General features: G+C 58.4%; 2 protein-coding genes across 41 annotated transcripts in view; both read right to left on the reverse strand.

Moving 5' to 3' along the window:
• LOC135972852 (serine/arginine repetitive matrix protein 2-like) overlaps positions 1-19,446 on the reverse strand; it is a 303,518-nt gene that overhangs the window by 188,491 nt on the left and 95,581 nt on the right. The window lies entirely within an intron of this gene.
• NRXN2 (neurexin 2) overlaps positions 1-19,446 on the reverse strand; it is a 316,444-nt gene that overhangs the window by 70,790 nt on the left and 226,208 nt on the right. For all 40 annotated transcript variants that reach the window (XM_065553022.1, XM_065553023.1, XM_042849667.2 and 37 more), the window contains one exon: positions 6,622-6,803. In XM_065553022.1, the coding sequence (XP_065409094.1) occupies positions 6,622-6,803 (182 nt within the window). The remainder of the gene's footprint in view (positions 1-6,621; positions 6,804-19,446) is intronic.

Genomic DNA, 19,446 nt, shown 5'->3' on the forward strand with positions numbered 1-19,446 from the left:
GTGGTAACTGGAGCTGTGAGAGATACAGCATTCTAAGGGGTGCCTGGAGGAAGGGGGGGACACAGTACAACACAGCACAGCTCACCACCATGCACAGCTGTGCTGCCCCTCCTTGCACAGTCCTACAGGCGCCCCCCTGGCTCCTACTGCCTCCCCACGCACAGCCCTACAGGTGCCCTCCCGGCTCCTATCGCTTCCCCATGCACAGCCCTACAGGTGCCCCCCCGGCTCCTATCGCCTCCCCATGCACAGCCCTACAAGCGCCCCCCTCCAGCTCCTATCGCCTCCCCATGCACAGCCCTACAGGCACCCCTCCCCGGCTCTATTGCATCCCCACGCAAAGCCCTCCCCACCCCTGCACAGTTCTACAGGCACCCGTCCCTTCCCCACTCCTATCACCACCCACTCCCCAAGCACAGCCCTGCATGCTTCCCTCCCCTCGGACTCCCACCACGTGCCCTCCGCACACAGCCCTGCACACTCAACTGCCACCTCATGTGTCCCACCCCCGGCCCTGCATGCTCACCCCCCCACCCCTGCACAGCTCTGCACATTCCCCTCTGCCCCGACTTTCCCCCTCCTCCCCACACATAATGGGGCCCCAGTCTCAGATAGGAAATCTTGGTGCTACCATAATGCTGCTAATACTGCGGTCCCAATATTGTGTGCCCATTATCAGATGGGGTCTCCTGTTGCTACCGCACACACTCTAATAGGGCGGCTCCCCCATCTCAGCTGGGGCCCGCCCTCTAAATGCTACCGTAATGCTACTAACAAAGCACATGCCATAATGGAACCTCTAGGTGCTACTGTAGTGCTATTAATAAAGCTCACGCCATAATGTGGCATCCAGGCACAACCGTAATGCTACTAATAAAGCAGATGCCATAACAGGGCCCAAATTTCGGTCAGCGAGGCTCCATGTGCAGAGACTGAGGAGCATGGCCCTAACGGCGAGGGGCTGGGCCCCGCCCTGGTGGGAGAGTCGTTGCTGGCATCACTCCGGCAGCGGAGGCGGAGGGCTGCCGCCAAACGGAAGCCTAAGGGGTATAATTAAGCATGGAAGGCTGACGAGTGGGAGCAATCAGGGCTCTGGCTGCACCGGCGCGCTCGGCGTAATGCAGCGACAGCTCTAATCAGGGAGCGCCGGGGCCAGCTCCTGACCTCGCCCAGCTGCAGGGACCCCCTCACCTGCCAGGGGCTTCAGCAGCAGAGATGCAGCCACTGGCAGGGGGAGAAGGCAATGGGTTTGTTCCCCTCTAGGGGGCACAAGCTCTGATCCAGCCCCAGGGTGGAGGGACTGGGACCAGGGGCCTTTCCCCTCTAAGAGACACCGACTCAGTACGAGCTCCCAGAGATCGTATGGGAATGAGTTTCATTGTTGATTGGGGCCCCTTTGTGAGATGCGTTTGCCAGGTCTCAGACCAGCTCCTAGCAGGACTCAAGCCCCCACCACACAGAATCCCAAGACAAACATCTGCTTGGTCGACAGCCTCAGTCAGCAGCTAAATGGGCCTTAGAGGTCGAATCTCCTTCTGCCACCTCCGGGGGTGGAGAGGGGGGCTGCATGCTGGGGAAACGCCACCTGACCATTCTGGCACACACAGGGTGGTCAGCCTGCAGGGGGTGGGGGCTGCTCCGAGTCCTGCACCCCCTGCAAACAACAAAACTGAGAAAGTTTGTGTGAATGAAATCCACAGGGCATTTACACACACATTCAGAGACAGCCCCCCGCAGCTATATGCACAGTTTACACACACACAGACCAGTACACGCAAATGTGTATACAATCTATCCGATTGCTATACACACAGCAACTACACTCCCCTTGTGTATTGTACACATGCAGCCCCACATCCAGAAGTGCACACCAAACCTACTGTATTATGCACATGTGCACACCAGCTACCATGAACCTCCAGGCCCTAGACCAGCCCCACAGCTGGTCTCCAGTCTCAATGCAACAAGATGACACTGGCTGAGCTCTGCAAGGACAGCTCCCCTCATAGTTAGCAGCGAGTGACCCCAACTGTCTGGGCAAGGCAAGGTGCTCCCGCCTCCTGACCCAACCCAACATCAGGCTATGGGGGCTGGAGAGAAGCCAGAACCCTTGCGCCAAGGTGGTGAGGCTGGTGCAATGCCACGTGGGGGGGGGGGGGGGAAGAGTTCCATGAACCCAGCCCTCAGTACTGAGGTGGGGAGGGGGCAGTGGAGATGGGTTCAGGATCAGGGCCTATTGGCCTTTCTGCAGCATTATTAGGAGGATCTAGTGCTCATTTCACCCACCTCCTTCCACGTCCCCCACCCCTCCTCCATCAATCCCCCCGCCACCATCCCTCCCTCCCGAACTCCTTCACCCCTCCTCCATCGATCCACCCATCCCTCCCCCATACCCTCACCCCATTCTATCCATTCCCCTCCAGCCCTCTATCTACTCCTATCCATCCATCATTCCTGCAGCCCCCTGCGTCTCCCCCATTCCCAGATCGAGCGACACAGCAGGACTCTCCTATCAAAGCCCCCAGATTCCCCTGCCGCAGTCGAAAACGTGAAACTGGTTCATCGGGAGATTTTCTGATTAATTAAAAAGTGACTCCAGGCTTTTTGCAAGACTTTTCTCTTCATTAAGGATTCTGGCTCCGTTGCGGGGTGCTGGGAAGGACGGGGCCCAGCAGCCCGGGTGTGGGGGTGCATGGGCACACATCTGAGTGTGGAAGTGCACTAGTGGGAATGCTTGCTAGTGCACAGGCTTGTATATGCCTTGTGTCCAGGTGTGCCAAGGGCCACACACAACCCTGGTGCACAGGTGTGCATGGAGATATCCAGACGCCTCGCCTCGCCACACTGGTGTGCACGTATCCTTGTGCTCAGGGCTGCTCGCACAGCTGGGGACACAGCTGACACATACAAAGCACAACTGTGTTTGGGCTGGTGTATCTAGGAGGGTAGGTGTAGGTGCCCCCATGCAGCCCCCCAACCAGAGATGCTGGAAGCCCACTCAGGCGTAAGGGTGCATGAGGGGGGCAGCTGTGCAAATGACCTCCCCATCAGCCCGATCACTGACTTGCCTTCACATCCTCCTACACAGCGCCCAGGGCCTGCAGACAACTGGCACGTGCAGCACCTGCTCAGAACACTGTGCCCCTCGCCAGCTCTGAGTTCAGGAGCCAGCTGGGCTGAGATGCCAACTCATCTCGTGGCTAAGTAGGATCGGGCCAGGCTGGTAACCAGGTGCACCCCCCACTAGAGTGCAGCAGGGAGCAGGGTGAACAACCTGGCTGGGGCACCCAGGGCCTGGAGACCATGACTCCCATGAGCCAGCCAGGCTCCTGGCCCAGGGATGGGAACAGACACCCTCTAGTGGGGAATAGTCCCATGTCCATTCCCCACCACCCCAAGCTAGCCAGCCAGACACCTTGAAGCCAGAGTAGAGCCTGTGTCGCGTGGAAGGGAAGGGCCCATCTCTGTCCTTCCATCCTCCCGCAGGCCAGTGCAGCTAATGGAGCAGCCAGCTGGGCTAGGAGAGGAGTGGGGAGGGGCTCCTGCTCAGCGCACAGTGGCGGTGAGACTGGGGTACAGGAGATGGGGCCAGGGCTAACCCGTTGTGAGTCACAGGGGGCCGAAGAGGAGATGCTAACATGCTCCCACGCCAGCCTGGGGGGGCTGGATGCCAGGCAGTTGGGCGGTGCCCCTCCCCCCAGCCTGACTTGATGCTGCCCTGAGGGTTGATCCAGCTGCACCTGCCCAGCTCACGTTCCCAGCCACGTGGCAGATGTCCAGGCCGGGGTGGGGGAGCAAGCGCGTGCACGGCCCCTGGGGGAGACAGTGCCAAAGTCATGAGTGAAGCATGGGGGAGCAGCGCCTCAATGGGTCTTTCACCTCTAGGGGGCGCTGGTCCTGATCCAACCCCAGGGCCTGGAGTCTCCCTGCTCTAAACACCCAACCCCTCCCAGAGCTGGGGCTAGAACCCAAGTGTCCTGGCTCCCTCCTTCTATCAGCAGTGCCATGTGCCTGGATGCAGGGAGCTCTGTGGGAGCCGTGTAAGATGAGACAGGCATCTCCGTGCCACCAGGTTAGGCTGTCGGCCCGTGTTAGCCTGGCGGGGTTGTGACGAGGAAGCCGACGGGAGGAGAGCGTGCTGGAGCCCCCGCAGGGGCCGAGCAGTCGTTCCTGACACGCGGGGCACTCCCCCAGCCAGCGTGGCTGCTCCCCACTGCCACACAGCATTAGCTGAGGTGCCTGGGCCCAGCGCATGCCACGGGGCAATCACAGAGACAAGGGTGCCCTTGATACAGTGCCAACACCGATGCCCAGCTCCCCACTCCTTCCCCCACCAGACAGCTGCAGTCAGCAGAGCAGGGAACAGGAGTTCTGTGCCCCCTGTAACCACTAGACCCCACTTCCCTCCCAGAGCTGGGGGTAGAACCCAGGGGTTCTGGGGCACGGACGGTCTCTCACTATGCATCTGTGCAGAGCTCAGCACAATGGGGCTGCTCCCTCAGTCAGGGCCTGTTGCTGCCACTGTAACACACCTAGCAATGTGCAGCCTTTGGCACAGACAACCCCATGCCCCCTGAACCAGCCGGTCCTCTGCCTTGGCGCTAATCGAAACCGCTGCCCCCTAGAGGGGAAAGGCCCATGCCCCTATCCTTAACATGTGCAATCTATCCCCATAGCAGTCCCTTTAGACACACACAGATGTTGGTAGAGAAGCATCTCCCCCCCCACCCCGCCCCAGATTTTAATAAGTACCGAGCGCCTTCTTCCACCCACAGCTGTTAACACATAAATATTAACAAGGATGAAAGCGACCGATGAGCTGCCTGCAGCCTACATGACACACACCATTGGTAATGGGAAACAGCTGCCCCCGGGCAGGATAAACAACTGGCAGCAAGTCTGGCCTCTCCCTGCACAGGGTGCTGCAGAGAGCGGGGCAGAAACACTGGCTATGAGGGGAGGTCCTGCTTACTCCAGAGTGGGGTGTGTGTGTGCAGGGGCATGTGCGCAGTGCGGGAGAGTGTGCACGTGTTTGGTTGCAGAGCACATGGGGTGGGCAGTGGTACAGAATGGGGCGTGTGTGCTGCTGCTCTCAACATCTGTCCTGAAACAAACTCAGCTGGTGATGGTGCAGTGCACAGATTGAGTCAACAGAGGGCGCTATGTACTCCATCAAACCCCTGGGCCCATCCAGTCCAGTATCCCCTGCCCCTCCTGCTCCCCCAGATCAGACCCCTTGGCCCATCCAGCCTGGTACCCCCCAGTCCCTGCCCCCCCCCAGATCAGACCCCTGGGCCCATCCAGCCTGGTACCCCCCAGCCCCTGCCCCCTCAGATCAGGCCCCTGGGCCCATCCAGCCCAGTATCGCCCTTACCCCCCATTCTCCAGATCACACTCATGGGCCCATCTCCCGCCCCATGCTCCCCTCTAGACCACACTCTTCCATGAGTGACACAGCCTTGGCTGGAGGCATGGGGGATCCGGGGACAGTGCCGAGGGAGGGGTCCAGCCCCAAGGGCTGCCCTGGGGAGAACTGTCCACAAAGAAGTAGCATGGAACTCCCAGCAACCCCTGCCTCCAGCAGAGACTTCGCTTTGCCACCCTGATGTGTGGGAGGCGCCCCGATGCCAGAGTGAAGGATGGCACAGATGGCATGTCGTTGCACGAGCACCAGTAAGGTGACCAGATGACAAGAACAAAATATCAGGACACATTGGGGGGGTGCCACTGAAGCAAAAAAAAAAAAAAAAAGCCGGAGTGCGTCAAATGGCAACAAATGGCGTCCCGACCATACATTGATCGGGACAAACAACTAAATATCGGGACAGTCCCGATTTTATTGAGACATTTGGTCACCCTAAGCACCAGCTGCCTCAGGCCCCACCACTGGCAGCGATCATCAGGGCATTGGCATGTGTGAGGAAGTCAGAAAGGGGCACTGTGAGCCCAGCCCTGGCATGTGTGCGGGGATGCCCTGGCACCGCTCACAGCACTTGCCATGAGTGGGGGATGGGGGGGCGACTGCCCCAGCCTGATGCAGACAAGGCCCCAGCCAGCCACTAGCAGAGCCAAGCAGGTGCCTGATGCTTAGGGCACAACGTGCACCCAGGGCAGCTGTGCCCCAGGGCAGTGTGCAGCAAGGGATGCAGCCATATTCTGAGCCAGTGTTACACTTGGGGGGGGGGGAAACACAGCTGAATCCCCCACCCTGCCAGACCCCCCCCCATAGGGCCCCCAACTCCAACATTCTCCTCCAGAGACACTAGAGACGGCACAAACTGCCCCCCCCAAACTTGCTATCAGGGCCTGGGCTGGGTCCGAGCCTCTGGGAACAGAGGTTTGGGGGTTGGGTTGAGTCTGAACATTTGGGTGGCAAACGATTGAGGATCCAGCTGGCTCCGAGTGGGGGTCAGATTGCAGCTTTGGGGGATTAAAGAAGGGGCTCAGTCTAAGCTGCTGGGGGGCAGCAGGGGCGGTCCAAGCCTCTGGGGAAAGCACTAGGATCAGGTTTTTGGGGGGATTGGTTCCAGTTACAGAGTGCAGACCTGAGCAGTGCTCTCCCTGCCACCGCTGGCCCACTGCACCCCCGCTGGCAGCTCCCCAAGTGCAGGTTCTCCTTACTATGTGCAGCTGCAGATAGTCCCCCAGCCCGGAGGCGCTGTCCACCCGCACCAGGATGGCATTCTTCTGGTGCGTGCTGAAGCCCACGGCCAGCCGGTCGGCTCGTGTGCTGGGCCGGTCGTTGGGCGGCCAGGTGTAGGTGATAAGCGCCCCGCCCTTCCCAAAGATGTACGTGGTGCCAGCTGGGGGGGGGAAGAGAGAGAGAGACAAGGTTAATGAGAGGGGATCCTAGAAAACAACTCAGACAAGGCTACTCAGTAAAACCCAGGAGTCCTGACTCCCAACCCTCTCCCACTCTAACCCACCAGGCTCCGCCCCACTCCCCTCCCAGAGCTGGGGATAGACCCCAGGAACAGCTGAAGATATGGCTAATGCACTTCAATCTTGCTCCCCCACCTGCAATTCCAGTCCTGGGCTCCCCCCGACAGCTCTGCCACTGCTGCTCAGTCCCACCCAATAGCCTCCAGCCCACGTCTCTTCCAGAGCAGCAGCCATGTCTCCTTCACTCAAGGAGTGATCAGGCCAAAGAGCCCCCCAGCCCTCTACCTCAGCCCAGCCACAGCAAGTGGCCCATTAGTAAGTGAGGCTTGTCTCAGTCCAGTCCCAAGGTAACCTCAATATAAATCCTCCCTCAGCAGGGAGCTCAGGGGTCAAACAGGCCTCCCATTCCCCTCTGCCTCCCCTGAGCGTGATGGGAGCCCAGAGCCTGAGCCCGCCCCCATGGACAGCTGGCACAACACCAGCACGGACACCCCAGAACACCAGCCAGCCAGCCAGCTTGGATGCCACCCATCACCAACACCCCTCCGCACCCCATAGCCAGTGCAAACAGCTCCAGCACCCCTCAGCCACCGCTCACACACTATTAACCACAGTTGGTTTTGGGGGGGGGGATTTAACTGGTGCCACTTAGCAATTAACAAACACCACAAGCACTCATGATAGTGGAAGGCAGCTGGCATGCGTGTGTCTGTTCCTGGCCCAACTCGGAAGATGGGCCGGGCTGAAATTTCCTCCAAGTGGTTTGCAAAAAACAACCCCCAACTCAGGTGCAATTAGTAGCACCTACCACAGAGCAGCTGGGAGCCCCAGCCACGCCCTGCCATGCTAGAGGGCCAGGAGTCCAGAGGCTGCAAAGAGGCCCAGAGCGCCATGCGATACTCACCCTGTACGCATGGATGGCCCTGTGCTCGCTGCCTTGAGGGGGGCCCTGGGGCTGCTAAGAGAGGGATCCCTCGCCCTGAGCTGAGAACAGCTCCTAGGTTAGGGCAGTGTCTGTTTAACAGCACACAGCAATGCTGCATGAGTTTGGGACAGGAAGTGCAGGAGAATCCAGAATCCAGTGGGAAGTATTGAGGAGGGATGATGTTACCCTAGGTGGAGTTTGATCTGGGCTCTGGGGTTTGCCAGAAGCTGGGAATGAGTGACAGGATATGGATCACTTGATGATTTCCTGTTCTGTCCATCCTATCTTGGGCACCTGGCATTGGCCAGTCAGAAGACAGGATACTTGGCTAGATGGACCATTGGGCTGACCCAGTATGACTGTTCTTATGGACAGGGGGTGGGGGAAATGCAAAGAGGAATAATGGGGGGGGTTCCAGCTGGGTCCCCCATTCTCCCAATTCTCTATCTGCCCCTCACAAACATGGGGAATGAACTCACATACACATGGCAATTGCAAACACAAGCACAGACACAGCCAACCGCAACTGCACACCCAGCACAAATGCACAGGGATCCTGGCCAAATGCAAAGGCACAAACATCACCACACTCACTCAAAGAAACACTCACCAGTGCGGACATAAATGCAGACATGCAGGTGGGCTCACACGCACACGTGTGAGCATTCAGATCTGGGATGCCTACACACACAGACACGTGTGTTCACACCTGATTTCCCTGCACATGCACACACACACACACACAACCAGACAAATGCAAACACACAAACACACCTGCACGCATACAGATGCAAACACACAATCACAGGCTAACGCAAACATCCACACCCACAAAGGCATCAATGCATATATGCACAAACAGCACACACGCTTCCTAACACAAACACAGCTCCTCCCATACATTCTAATGCAAAATCACAACTGCACACACACTCACCAGTGTAATACACCCACACACTGATTCCAATGCAAACACACTCGCACAAACACACACCAATTCCAGGACACACACACAATTGCTTCCCACCCTCCAATTGCCCCAAGGACCATACTGGCGCTGTCAGACCCCCATCTCTTAGTAGCAAGTTCCCAGACACCTTCCCTCCCCGCCCCCCAATCTCACTGACAGGAATTGACTCCGACATGAGATCGGCAACGTTTCCTGCACTACCTCCTAAAAGCTCTTTCAGCTCTCGCCGCAATAACCCGGCTCCCTGCACTGCTCCATTTGCTGCCCCCTGCACAGCTGTTCCTGTCCACAGTGATCAGGGCCCAACCATCAGGTCCAGCACCAACAGCGGATTCATGGTGGAGTGTTCTGCTGGGCCCACAAAGGAACATGGCTAGGTACACAGTGGGTAGATGGGGGGTGTCACCAGCAGTGCTGAGACAAGACTCTGGAGAGGACAATCACAGACAGGGGAAGCCAGGACTCCTGGGTTCCTTGCTCTGAGAGGGGAGGGATCCTGACAGTCCCTAATCACCAGACCCCACTTCCTTCCCAGAGCTGGGGAGAGAACCCAAGAGTCCTGGCTCCCAGCCCCCCTACTCTAACCCACCAGATCCCATGCTCTTCCAGAGCCAGGACTAGAACCCAGGAATCCTGGCTCCAGTCCCTGCTCAACTCCCCTCCCAGATGTGGGCTAGAATCAAGGACTCCGGACTCCCTGCCTACCCTCCAATCAGGATTTAGCGCTGTTTCCCACCCCTCTGCCATATCTGCTGCCGTGTCTGTGGCGCCTCAAGCTCACCAGTCATAGCCCCCACAAGCACCCTCTAACTGTGAGGCAGAGAGAGATCAACTGGGAATCCGGGTCAGGATGAGAAACTGTGAGGCTGAGCTGTCTGACGGCTCCATGACTCTCCCAGAGCCAGGCCTGGCCACCTAAGCCTCCCCCAACCCCCAATGCCCTCCAGTGCAGCTCCGCTGGCTGCAGCCCATGGTGGACAGAGCCCTCTGCCTCACGGTGCCTCTTGGCACCCCAGTGGGCTGGACCTGTGCTGTACTGGCATGTGGTACATACACAACGGCAGTGAGCTAGAGGTGGGATTGTGAAGGGAGGGAAATAAGGTTAGGAGCTGCACGAGATTATACCACCTACCAACTACTGACACAAGATATTCCACATGGTGCTCAGTGCTGAGACGCAGCCACCTCTGGGGTGGGGCGCAGCACCTATTTACAAAGTCACACAGAATGATGCACATCTATCTGGAGCAAGAGGTGAAGCAGAATCCTGAATCCAACTGACACTGCCGTAGGGAGCTGTGACACAGAGGAACATTGGTGTCAGCTGTTCTAAGGATTTACTACTCTGTGTCAGCAACTCCTATCAGGCCTGACAAACTCTCTATACCCAACACACTGCTGTCACTATGCTTATCCAGATGGTGTCTTGTAAGGTATCGAGTGAAAGCCGAAGCTACTCGGGGCCTTGCTCTTACTGACATTGCCCAGGGAGCTGTGTACAGATCTGAACTGACGCCCGAAAGTAGGAAACAAGGCAGAGCAGACAAACAGCTCTTCTGGCAGACAGGTGCACATCAGTTCTCCTCGGCCTGTCTCTGAAGTAAGTGCAGCCCTGTGACGCCAACACAACAGAAGCCCCCTTTGCTTGTGAAGGTAACCGGAAAAATAGGCTGGGGGGACATGAAATCACCGTGTGTGTGTCTGTGTGTGTGTCTGTGTGTGTGTGTGTGTGCTCCAGACAGCAAGCAAGGGGGACAAAGAGTCTTCTCTGGGGCGTGCTGCCAAAGGGACACAGCCAAGGTGTGCTGAACTAGACAAGGAAGGAAGGCGGCCCCTTTCTCATCCACCTCTGGGCGAGCAAACGGGAGAAGGCTTTGTGCATTCCTGAAAGTTGGCTGCTGGCCGCGGGGACTCGTGACACTGGGAGGTTGCCGTAGGTGCGAAATGGCTCAGACAAGGATTTTAGCATGTTCAGGTTCAGTTCAGGCTCCAGGAAGCGTGTTATCCCGCATTTCCCACATCACCTGTTTGTCTTACTGTCTTTGCTCACTAGTTCTCAGATCATAACCATTCTAAATAAAGGTACACTCACTTTCCCGGCTGGTCATTTCCAGCGCTGGGCTGCCCTGATCCTGAGCTGTGCCAGCCTAGGGTGACCAGATGTCCCGATTTTATAGGGACAGTCCCGATTTTTGGGTCTTTTTCTTATATAGGCTCCTATTACCCCCCACCGCCTGTCCCGATTTTCACATTTGCTGTCTGGTCACCTTATGCCAGTCAGACTGTGCACACGCGGTCTCTCTGGAGACGGCGTACCTGGTTATTTCAGTGAGTGTCCAGTGACGGGCTGGGTGCTGCAGAGGGGGTCGCTGCCAGAGGGGCTCGGCGGCTGGTGTGTGTCTGTCACTAGTTGGTTCAAGTGAGGCGAGGGCTGTGGAGACCTGAAAGTCAGGGCTTGGCTGTGGCCAGAGGCTGGTGGGTTCAGGGAGCTGAGCTACAACAGGCCTGCTTCATGCGAAGGGCAGGAGGTGGAGAGGTGCCTCTCACTCCTGAGTGCCCCTGGGGAGCGTACCTGGAGCCCCCACCCCACTCCCTGCAGCATAGCACCACACTGGGTCAGTACTGACAACAGGAGAGAGCACCCCCTATGGAGCCCCTGGGAGGAAGTGGGAATTTTCATAATATTGTTTATGATGCCTATGTGCGCCTCAGTTCCCCCTCCCTATATGTTGCATGACTACCCGGGGGGAAGGGGGAAAGGACTATGTTTGTTGTCACACTAAAAGTTATGTTGATCCAACTACATCGCTCAGGAGTGTGAAAAATCCACCCCCCTGAGAGACATAGTTAAGCCAACCTAACCCTGGTGTAGGCAGTGCTAGGTCCTGCCTCTTGGGGAGGTGCATTACTTACACTGGGGACACCCCTCCCGCCACGCAGGTAGTGTCTATTCAGAAGTGCTGCAGCAGCACAGGTGCAGCTGTAGTGTTTCTAGTGTAGACAAACCCTGAGGGACACAGGGGCGAGTGTCACCTCACCTCCCTGTCTGGGTGGAATGAATAGAGCCCTCCAGGAACCAGCTGTAGCCGACCCAGAACAAGGGGCCAGAGAGACCAGGCCAGCCCCAGTGACTCAGGGATCCACACTCCCAGCAGGGAAGTTGAGCCGAGACCCCAGCTGAAGAACAAAGGACTGGGAGGGGGAGCTGGGGGAGAAGCGCTGGCTGCTGGAGGAAGCTGGCAGCTCCCACCTGGGAACAGACGGAGGCGGGCAGACAGACAGACAGAGCCTGACCCCGGGGCCGGGCTCTGGGCTGAGCAGAATGGACTGTGCTTTAACCTTCAGCTCTCTGTGCTAAGCCACAGGCTGCCTCTGCTGGCGCCAGGTGACTAATAAACCAGCTGCCCTGGGGATGCTGTTCGAGGGTCCCTGGAAATGCCGGCTGAGGGGCATCAGCCCCTGAGGGGTGGCCAAGGCCCTGCCAGGAGCCTGTCTCAGCTGGACTCGCTGGGCAGAGCTAAGGGGGAAGTAGGAGGGCTGGACCCCAAGGGTGAGTTTCAGCAGGCGGGAGGCCTTGTGGCCTGCCCTGGAGGAAGAGTGAGAGCCCTGGGGTCTGGCACTTCCTCTAAGAGACTGTTCCAAAGCCGAGGGCACAGCCCCGAGCCTGTGGATCCGTGACAGCCCCCTCCTGCAATCCCTAGTGCCACTCTGGGGCTTTGGGGTCAACACTGATGGTGAGGGCAGAGCACCCCCTACTGGTCCCACCCTGGTCCCTGCAGCAGTGCCTCACTAGGGCTTTGGGCTGGCACTGGCAGTGAGGGGAGAGCGCCTGGTAGCACTGCCCTGGGGCAGGGTTGGGGTGTGTGGGTGTGGGGGCTGATTGTCTCTCTGTGGTGGAAGGAGGAGGGAGGGGAAGTGCTGAGGGGGGGGGGGGCGGAAGTGGCCCTGCTCTGTGGTTTCCCCTCCATCCATCACTGTCACCACAGTGATTACCTTGAAAACGATCAGTCCCAGGGCCATAAAGGCCCTGCTGCAGAGCCAGGAAATGTGATGGCGCCAGGCAGAGGGAGAGATGGCAGCCGGGCACCATGGGAAGGAGGGCTGCAGGGCTGGAGACAAGGGCAGGGCATGGCTCCTACCTGCATGGCATTTCTGGCTCACAGTTCAGGGGAGACCGTAGAATAACCACCGGCCCACACAGCCCCAGGGCTTGAGAGACTCTACAATAACACACCAGCCCACACAGCCCCAGGGCTTGAGAGACCCTACAATAACACACTGGCCCACACAGCCCCAGGGCTTGAGAGACCCTACAATAACACACCGGCTCCCACAGCTCCCATGCTGCAGAGACTCTACAATAACACACCAGCCACTGCAGCCCCAGCACTAGATAGACCCCCACAATAACACAACGGCTTGCACAGCCCCAGGTCTGCAGAGAGACCCCTACAGTAACACACCAGCCCTTGGAGCTCCAGCACTCTCAAAGTCCCTACAATAATAAAGCCATGTATGCACTCCAGTGCTACCGTGTGACCCTGAAATAACAAAGCAGATTGCCTCCCAGAGCTGGGGATAGAACCCAGGCGTCCTGACGCTGACTCCCAGCCCCACCCCTTTAGCACTCAGCCGCCTCTGCATTCACACCCCTTCCTGGCAGTGGATTCAAAATAGCTGAGCTGACGGAAAGCAGCGGCAGCAGGTGGCGATTCCTGCAGCATTGTATTTAATATCCATCCCACTCTATAGCCAGATGCCAGCCCCCCGCAATGCCCTTTGTTCTCACACCCTCCTCCCCTCCACTCCCATAGCACCCTTCCTCCCCTGGGCTCTCCCCTCCCCTGCTCCCACAAGCCAGGGTATTGATTCCTTCAGTAGCTGCACTCCTGGCTCTGGCCAATGTACTGCCCAGATTGTGGGGGAAGGGAGCAAAGCTGATAAACAACCCAGGGGCACAGAGGCAGAGACCAAACCAGTGCCCCTGCTCTAACCACTAGACCCCACACCCCTCAGAGAGCCGGGATAAGAAGCCAGGAGTCCTGACTCCCAGCCCCCTCTGGCTCTAACCCAATAGATCCTAGTGTGTCTCAGTGGAAATCAGGGGTGGCAGAATTAGGCCCCTTCCAGGTCTAACACTCTCCCCCATGGTGCCTGGTTCTGAGGGGCCCTTCAAGCCCCCTTCAAGCCCCAATTCACATACCAAGGCGGGTGCTGCTCTCGAGCTGAGGTCCTGGCACTTTGGCTTTAAGGGAGTGGGTGGGCAGGAGGGGGCGTTGGCTAGCAAATGGATATGGGGTGGAGGACAGGCACTCCATCTCTGTCCTTCCCCCAGTGGGGAGAGGTGCCAGTGATGGGGGAGGAGGCTGGGGCTGGCAGGGGAATGTAGGTCACTGAGGTGGGAACACGCCAGCTCTGGCACTTTCTCTGGAGAAGGGGCCGTGGTGCTAAATAATTCATCTCCCCATTAGGAGCTGGAAAGGGGGATGAGCTGAAAAGGAGAGAGAGAAAGAGTCTATAGGAGTGTTAGGAGGGAGGAGAGCAGCCACCTCTGGTGTGAGGCGCAGGGGCTGTTTATACAGGGATCCCTCACCCATAGCTAAGATGCAGCTGCCTCTGGGGTGGGGCGCCAGGGGCCATTTAACATCCCCATGTAACACCAGGCGGTGGGAAGGCTCCCTTTGTGTGCGCTGCAGAAGCAATTGAAGGGAAGCTGGGATGCAATTAGCCGCCCAGGCGCTGGGGTTCACGCCCCGGCTATTAGGGAAAGTGCTGGGGAGGTTTAACGAGCTGCAGGGCACAGGGTCTAGGCTGTCCGTGGGCGATGAATGGTCGTCCTCTCTCCTTGGGAGCTGTCCTGGCAATCAATTCTGCATTGCCCTATAGACTAGGAGACTTTGGGGGGGGAGGTCTGCCCCCCCATAGGAAGGGGGAGCCGCTGCAGCCCCGCTGCTTGGTTAAGGCATCTAGGATGGTGCATGTGGAAGGCAATCATGGGCACTGTCCTTGCCTGTTACTGGCCCAGAGAGGGCATTGTTCTGCTGGGGGGAGGGGGGATCCCTGCATTGGTGGGGGGGCAGGGGCTGGTGGTGCTGAACGGTTTGTCTGGCAGTAGCCAAAGACGCAGAAATCTGGACCAAGCTGCCCTAATACTCCTACACCTCATCGGTGGGGGGTAGGGAGAGGTGTGTGTGTGTTTATGTGTGCACACAGGGCTGTGGGGGGAAGGGGTGTGGGTGTGTATGGGGGGTGCATGGGGGTGTGTGCACGGAGGGTACCCAGAGCTGTGGGGGGAGGTGGCTGTGTGTATGTGGGTATGCACGGGTGTGTGTATAAATGTGTATGTGTGATAAGCAGTTAAGTGTGTCTGTGTGTGCTGCTGTGTGCGTGCATGTGTGACTTCTTGCATGTTTGTATGGATGTATGTGTGGGTGTCTGTGGGTGTACACGGAGTATGTGTGTGTGAATGTGTGGGTACGTGTGTGTGTGTGTACACATGGGGGTATGTGGATGACTGAGGGGGGCGTTTGGGTATCCCATCCCATCTCCTAGAACTGGAAGTGACCTTGAAAGGTCATCAAGTCCAGCCCCCTGCCTTCACTAGCAGGACCAAGTACTGATTTTTGCCCCAGATCCCTAAGTGGTCCCCTCAAGGATTGAACTCACAACCCTGGGTTTAGCAGGCCAATGCTCAAACCACTGAGCTATCCCTCCACCCAGGGTATGGGTGAGTGGTGACTCTGGGTGTGCGTGTATGTGTGTTGGGGTTGTCTGTTGTGTGTGACGCTACCTGTATGTGTGCATGTGAACCGTGCCCTGGTGCTGCCAGTTCTGTGACAGGACCTAGATACCCCCTACCACAAGCCTTCCCTGGTGCTACACCACGTGGGGCCCGCTTCCCCTTCCCCGGCGCTGTGCCATGTGGGGCCTGTATCCCCTTCCCCGGCGCTACGTCGCGTGGGGCCCGTCTCCCCTTCCCCGGCGCTACGCCGCGTGGGGCCCGTCTCCCCTTCCCTGGCGCTACGTCGCGTGGGGCCCGTCTCCCCTTCCCCGGCGCTACGTCGCGTGGGGCCCGTCTCCCCTTCCCCGGCGCTACGTCGCGTGGGGCCCGTCTCCCCTTCCCCGGCGCTACGTCGCGTGGGGCCCGTCTCCCCTTCCCCGGCGCTACGCTGCATGGGGCCCGTCTCCCCTTCCCCGGCGCTACGTCACGTGGGGCCCGTCTCCTCTTCCCCAGCGCTAAGCCAGGTGGTGCCCATCTCCCCTCCCGAGCCAGGCCTTGCCGGCAGCTAGAGGCAGCTTGACCTGACAGGTAGGTAATTGGGGCCTCTGCGGGGTCAGCACAGCCACTTCCCCATAGCTAATGGCTCCGGAGAGGCGGGTGTGCGAAGGGAGCTGGCAGAGGTTGCTAGGCACTGACAGACAGATAATGCTGCGCTGCCCTCGCTGGATCTCTGCCTCCCAACAAAGGCCCATTGGCACCGAGCCAGACAGGCAGTTAGGGGCTGGGCTGCCAGGCAGCAGCACAGGGCTGGCTAACAGGAGCCAGCTGAGCAGGCAGGCAGGGGAGACTGGGGCCTGGGGAGGGCACACACGAGAGGGGTGTGCAATAGAGTGGCAGGCAAACTGAGGGGAGGCCAAGGCAGCTACAGGCAAAAGGTGTCACACACACAGTGCAAGTGGGAAAACTGCTGCACGGATACACATATCCCGTCTGTTCACACACACGTGCACATCCTGTCGGTTCATAAACACACACATACACCCCATCCGTTCACACACACACGTGCACAGCCAGTCTGTTCACACACGCACGCACATGCACCTCCCATCCATTCACACACACACACACGTGCATATCCCGTGCACACAAACACATGCACCATCCATACACACACACTCACTCACACACGCATCATCCATTTAGACGTGCACATCCTGGCCTCACACAAACACACGCACAGACAAATACCATCCATTCACACACAGGTGGATTATTCACACCCCTGAGCAATGTAGTTATACCAAAGTAATTTGTGGTGTAGACATAGCCTCCGATCTGGCTTCATCTGCTCAGGGAAAGCGCAGCCCTGACGGCCCCACCTCCAGGCCTTCGAGTGTGTGGGATGAGTGAACACCGAATGGCACCAGGTACAAGACTGCTCTTGCCTATGAGCCCCCCCCCACCCCCCCGGTTACAAGGTTGTAACCATCAGCGTCACAGAGGGCTGTCTGACAGCCACAAACACACACCTTCCAACTCACCTCACCCCATGTGTGCACACACATACACACTGCTGGCCAGTGTGTGCTAAGCTACCAGTCAGCATAACCCTACCCCACCCCCAACTCAGGGCAAAGCCTCATGTAGCCCATATAGAATCTGGGACCCCTGAGGACCCCCCCCCCCCATGCTGCTCCCTGCAGCGCAGTGCTCCCTGGTGCCACACTGGGGCATTGGGGCCAGTGCTGACTGCCAGGGCAGAGAGCCCCCTGAGCTCCCACTCTGCTCCCTGCGGCACAGTGCCAAGTCCGTGGTACTGGAGTCACATATTACTCTTGCTTCCCAGCTCTAGGAAGGGAGTGGGGTCTAGGGGTTAGCTCAGGAGGCTGGGAGCCAGGACTCCTGGGTTCCATTCCCAGTTCTGGCAGTGGCGTGAGTTCTCCGTCCAAACCCTCCTGCCTGGGCTTTCAGGGACTCCTCCCCACTGGAGGCTCCAGAGTCTCCTCCACTGCAGCCTTCCTTAGGGCTTTGCAGGCTCACAGCACTGCACGGGCACTCGTTAACCTCGCCATGCTCCCGGGGGGGGGCTGGACACCACATCGCCCACTGCTGTACAGATGGGGAAATGAGGCACAAGATTGGGGAGGACAGCAGGTCAGTCACCCTGGGAGGCAGTGTGGGGGGGAATAGAACCCTGCCCTTGGCTGGAACTAATGGCCCATGTGCCCCTTCCACAGCCATAGAACCCCGGGGTCCTGGCTCCCAACCCCAGCTCTAACTCATGAGAGCCAAAGCCAGGAATAGAACCAGAGTCCTGGCTCCCAGCCCCACGTCCCGCTGGAACCACCAAGCCCCCCTCCTAGAGCCGCAGAGAGAGCCCATGTGACCTGACTCCTGTTCTCCCGTCCTCATGACACTACAACATTCCACAGTGCTCCCGCTCCTCCCGCGCCCAGCCGATCCCCCTGTACACCCTCCCCACCAAGCCAATTCCCCAATACAGCCCTCTGCCCAGCTGTTCCCCCCAAATATCCCCCGCCCAGCCACTGCCCCTGTACACCCTCCGCCCAGTCGATTCCCCAATATAGTCCCGCGCCCAGTCGCTCCTCGTATATCCCGTGCCCAACTGATCCCCCTGTACACCCCAAACCCAGCCTCTCCCCCGCATTCCCCCCACTTAGCTGACCCCCCAGTATACCTCCACCCACCCGGCCGATCCCCCCATGCACCCCTGCACCCGACTGATCCCCCCGTACACCCCCTGCCCAGCTGATCCTCCTGGTACATCCCCTGCCTGATACCCCTGTATGCCCCACCCAATTCCCCAATACATCCCCCATCCAGCCAATCCCCCATACACCTCCTGCCCAATCCCCCCATATGCCCGCCATGCAACTGATTCCTCAGTATAGCCCTTCATCCAGCCGATCCCCCCATATGCCCCCTCCGCCCGGCTGATCCTCCCATACAGCCCCCACTCAGCCAATCCCTGGTATGCCCCCCCACCCAGCTAATCCCCCAATACAGCCCTCTGCCCAGCTGATCCCCCCATATGCTCCCCCACCCAGCTGATCCCCTCAGCTAGCCAAACCGCCAGTACACTCCCACCCAGCCAACAGTCCCAATACAACTCCCTGCCTGCTGATCCTCCCATACACCAATATACCCCCCACCCAATCAATCCTCCCAATACACCTCCTGCTCAGCTGATCACCCCAGTACCTCCCCCTGCCCACCTGATCCCCCAAGAATCCCCACCCAGCCAATCCTCCCAGTGTAATCTCCCGAGCCAGCCGATTCCCATAGTACACCCCCACCCTGCTGATTCCCAATACACCCCCATCAGCTGATACCCCAGCATACTCCCCACCCTGCCAATCCCCCAATATACCCATTCACCCCTGCCCAGCCAATCTCCCCCAATACCCCCCAACCTAACTGATCCCCCAGTCCAAACTATCCTCCATACATCTCCCCACAAATACACCCTCCAGACCAGCCAACTCTTCAAAACATCCCTGCCCAACCAGTACCCACAATATGAACACCCCCTCGCCCAACCGATCCTCCCTCTAACATCCCCAGTCCAAAGGATCCCCCAATACACACCCTCCTGCGCAGCTGATTCTCCAATAGCCCCACCCAGCCAATTCCTTAATAACCCCCTTCCCCAGCTGATCTCCCCGAGTACACCCCTCCCCCAACATGGGGCTGCATGTCAAGCATGTGGGCGAATGTTCTCTATAAAGACTGTTCCTTTACCTCTCTCTCCATCAAAAGCAGAGGGGGGTGGGGGTAGATGGTAGGAAATAGAGAGATCTCTTCCTTTAATCTCCGACACTTATGCTAATGAAGGAATTTCTATTAAGTTTCTAATGATCTTTGTCAGTTTCCATGGTTTAAAAATAACCCCCGATTAGTTGCCATTATTCATGCCATAACAGCCCC

Source organism: Chrysemys picta, chromosome 7 (assembly GCF_011386835.1).
Source record: "Chrysemys picta bellii isolate R12L10 chromosome 7, ASM1138683v2, whole genome shotgun sequence".
NCBI classification, from domain to species: Eukaryota; Metazoa; Chordata; order Testudines; family Emydidae; genus Chrysemys; species Chrysemys picta.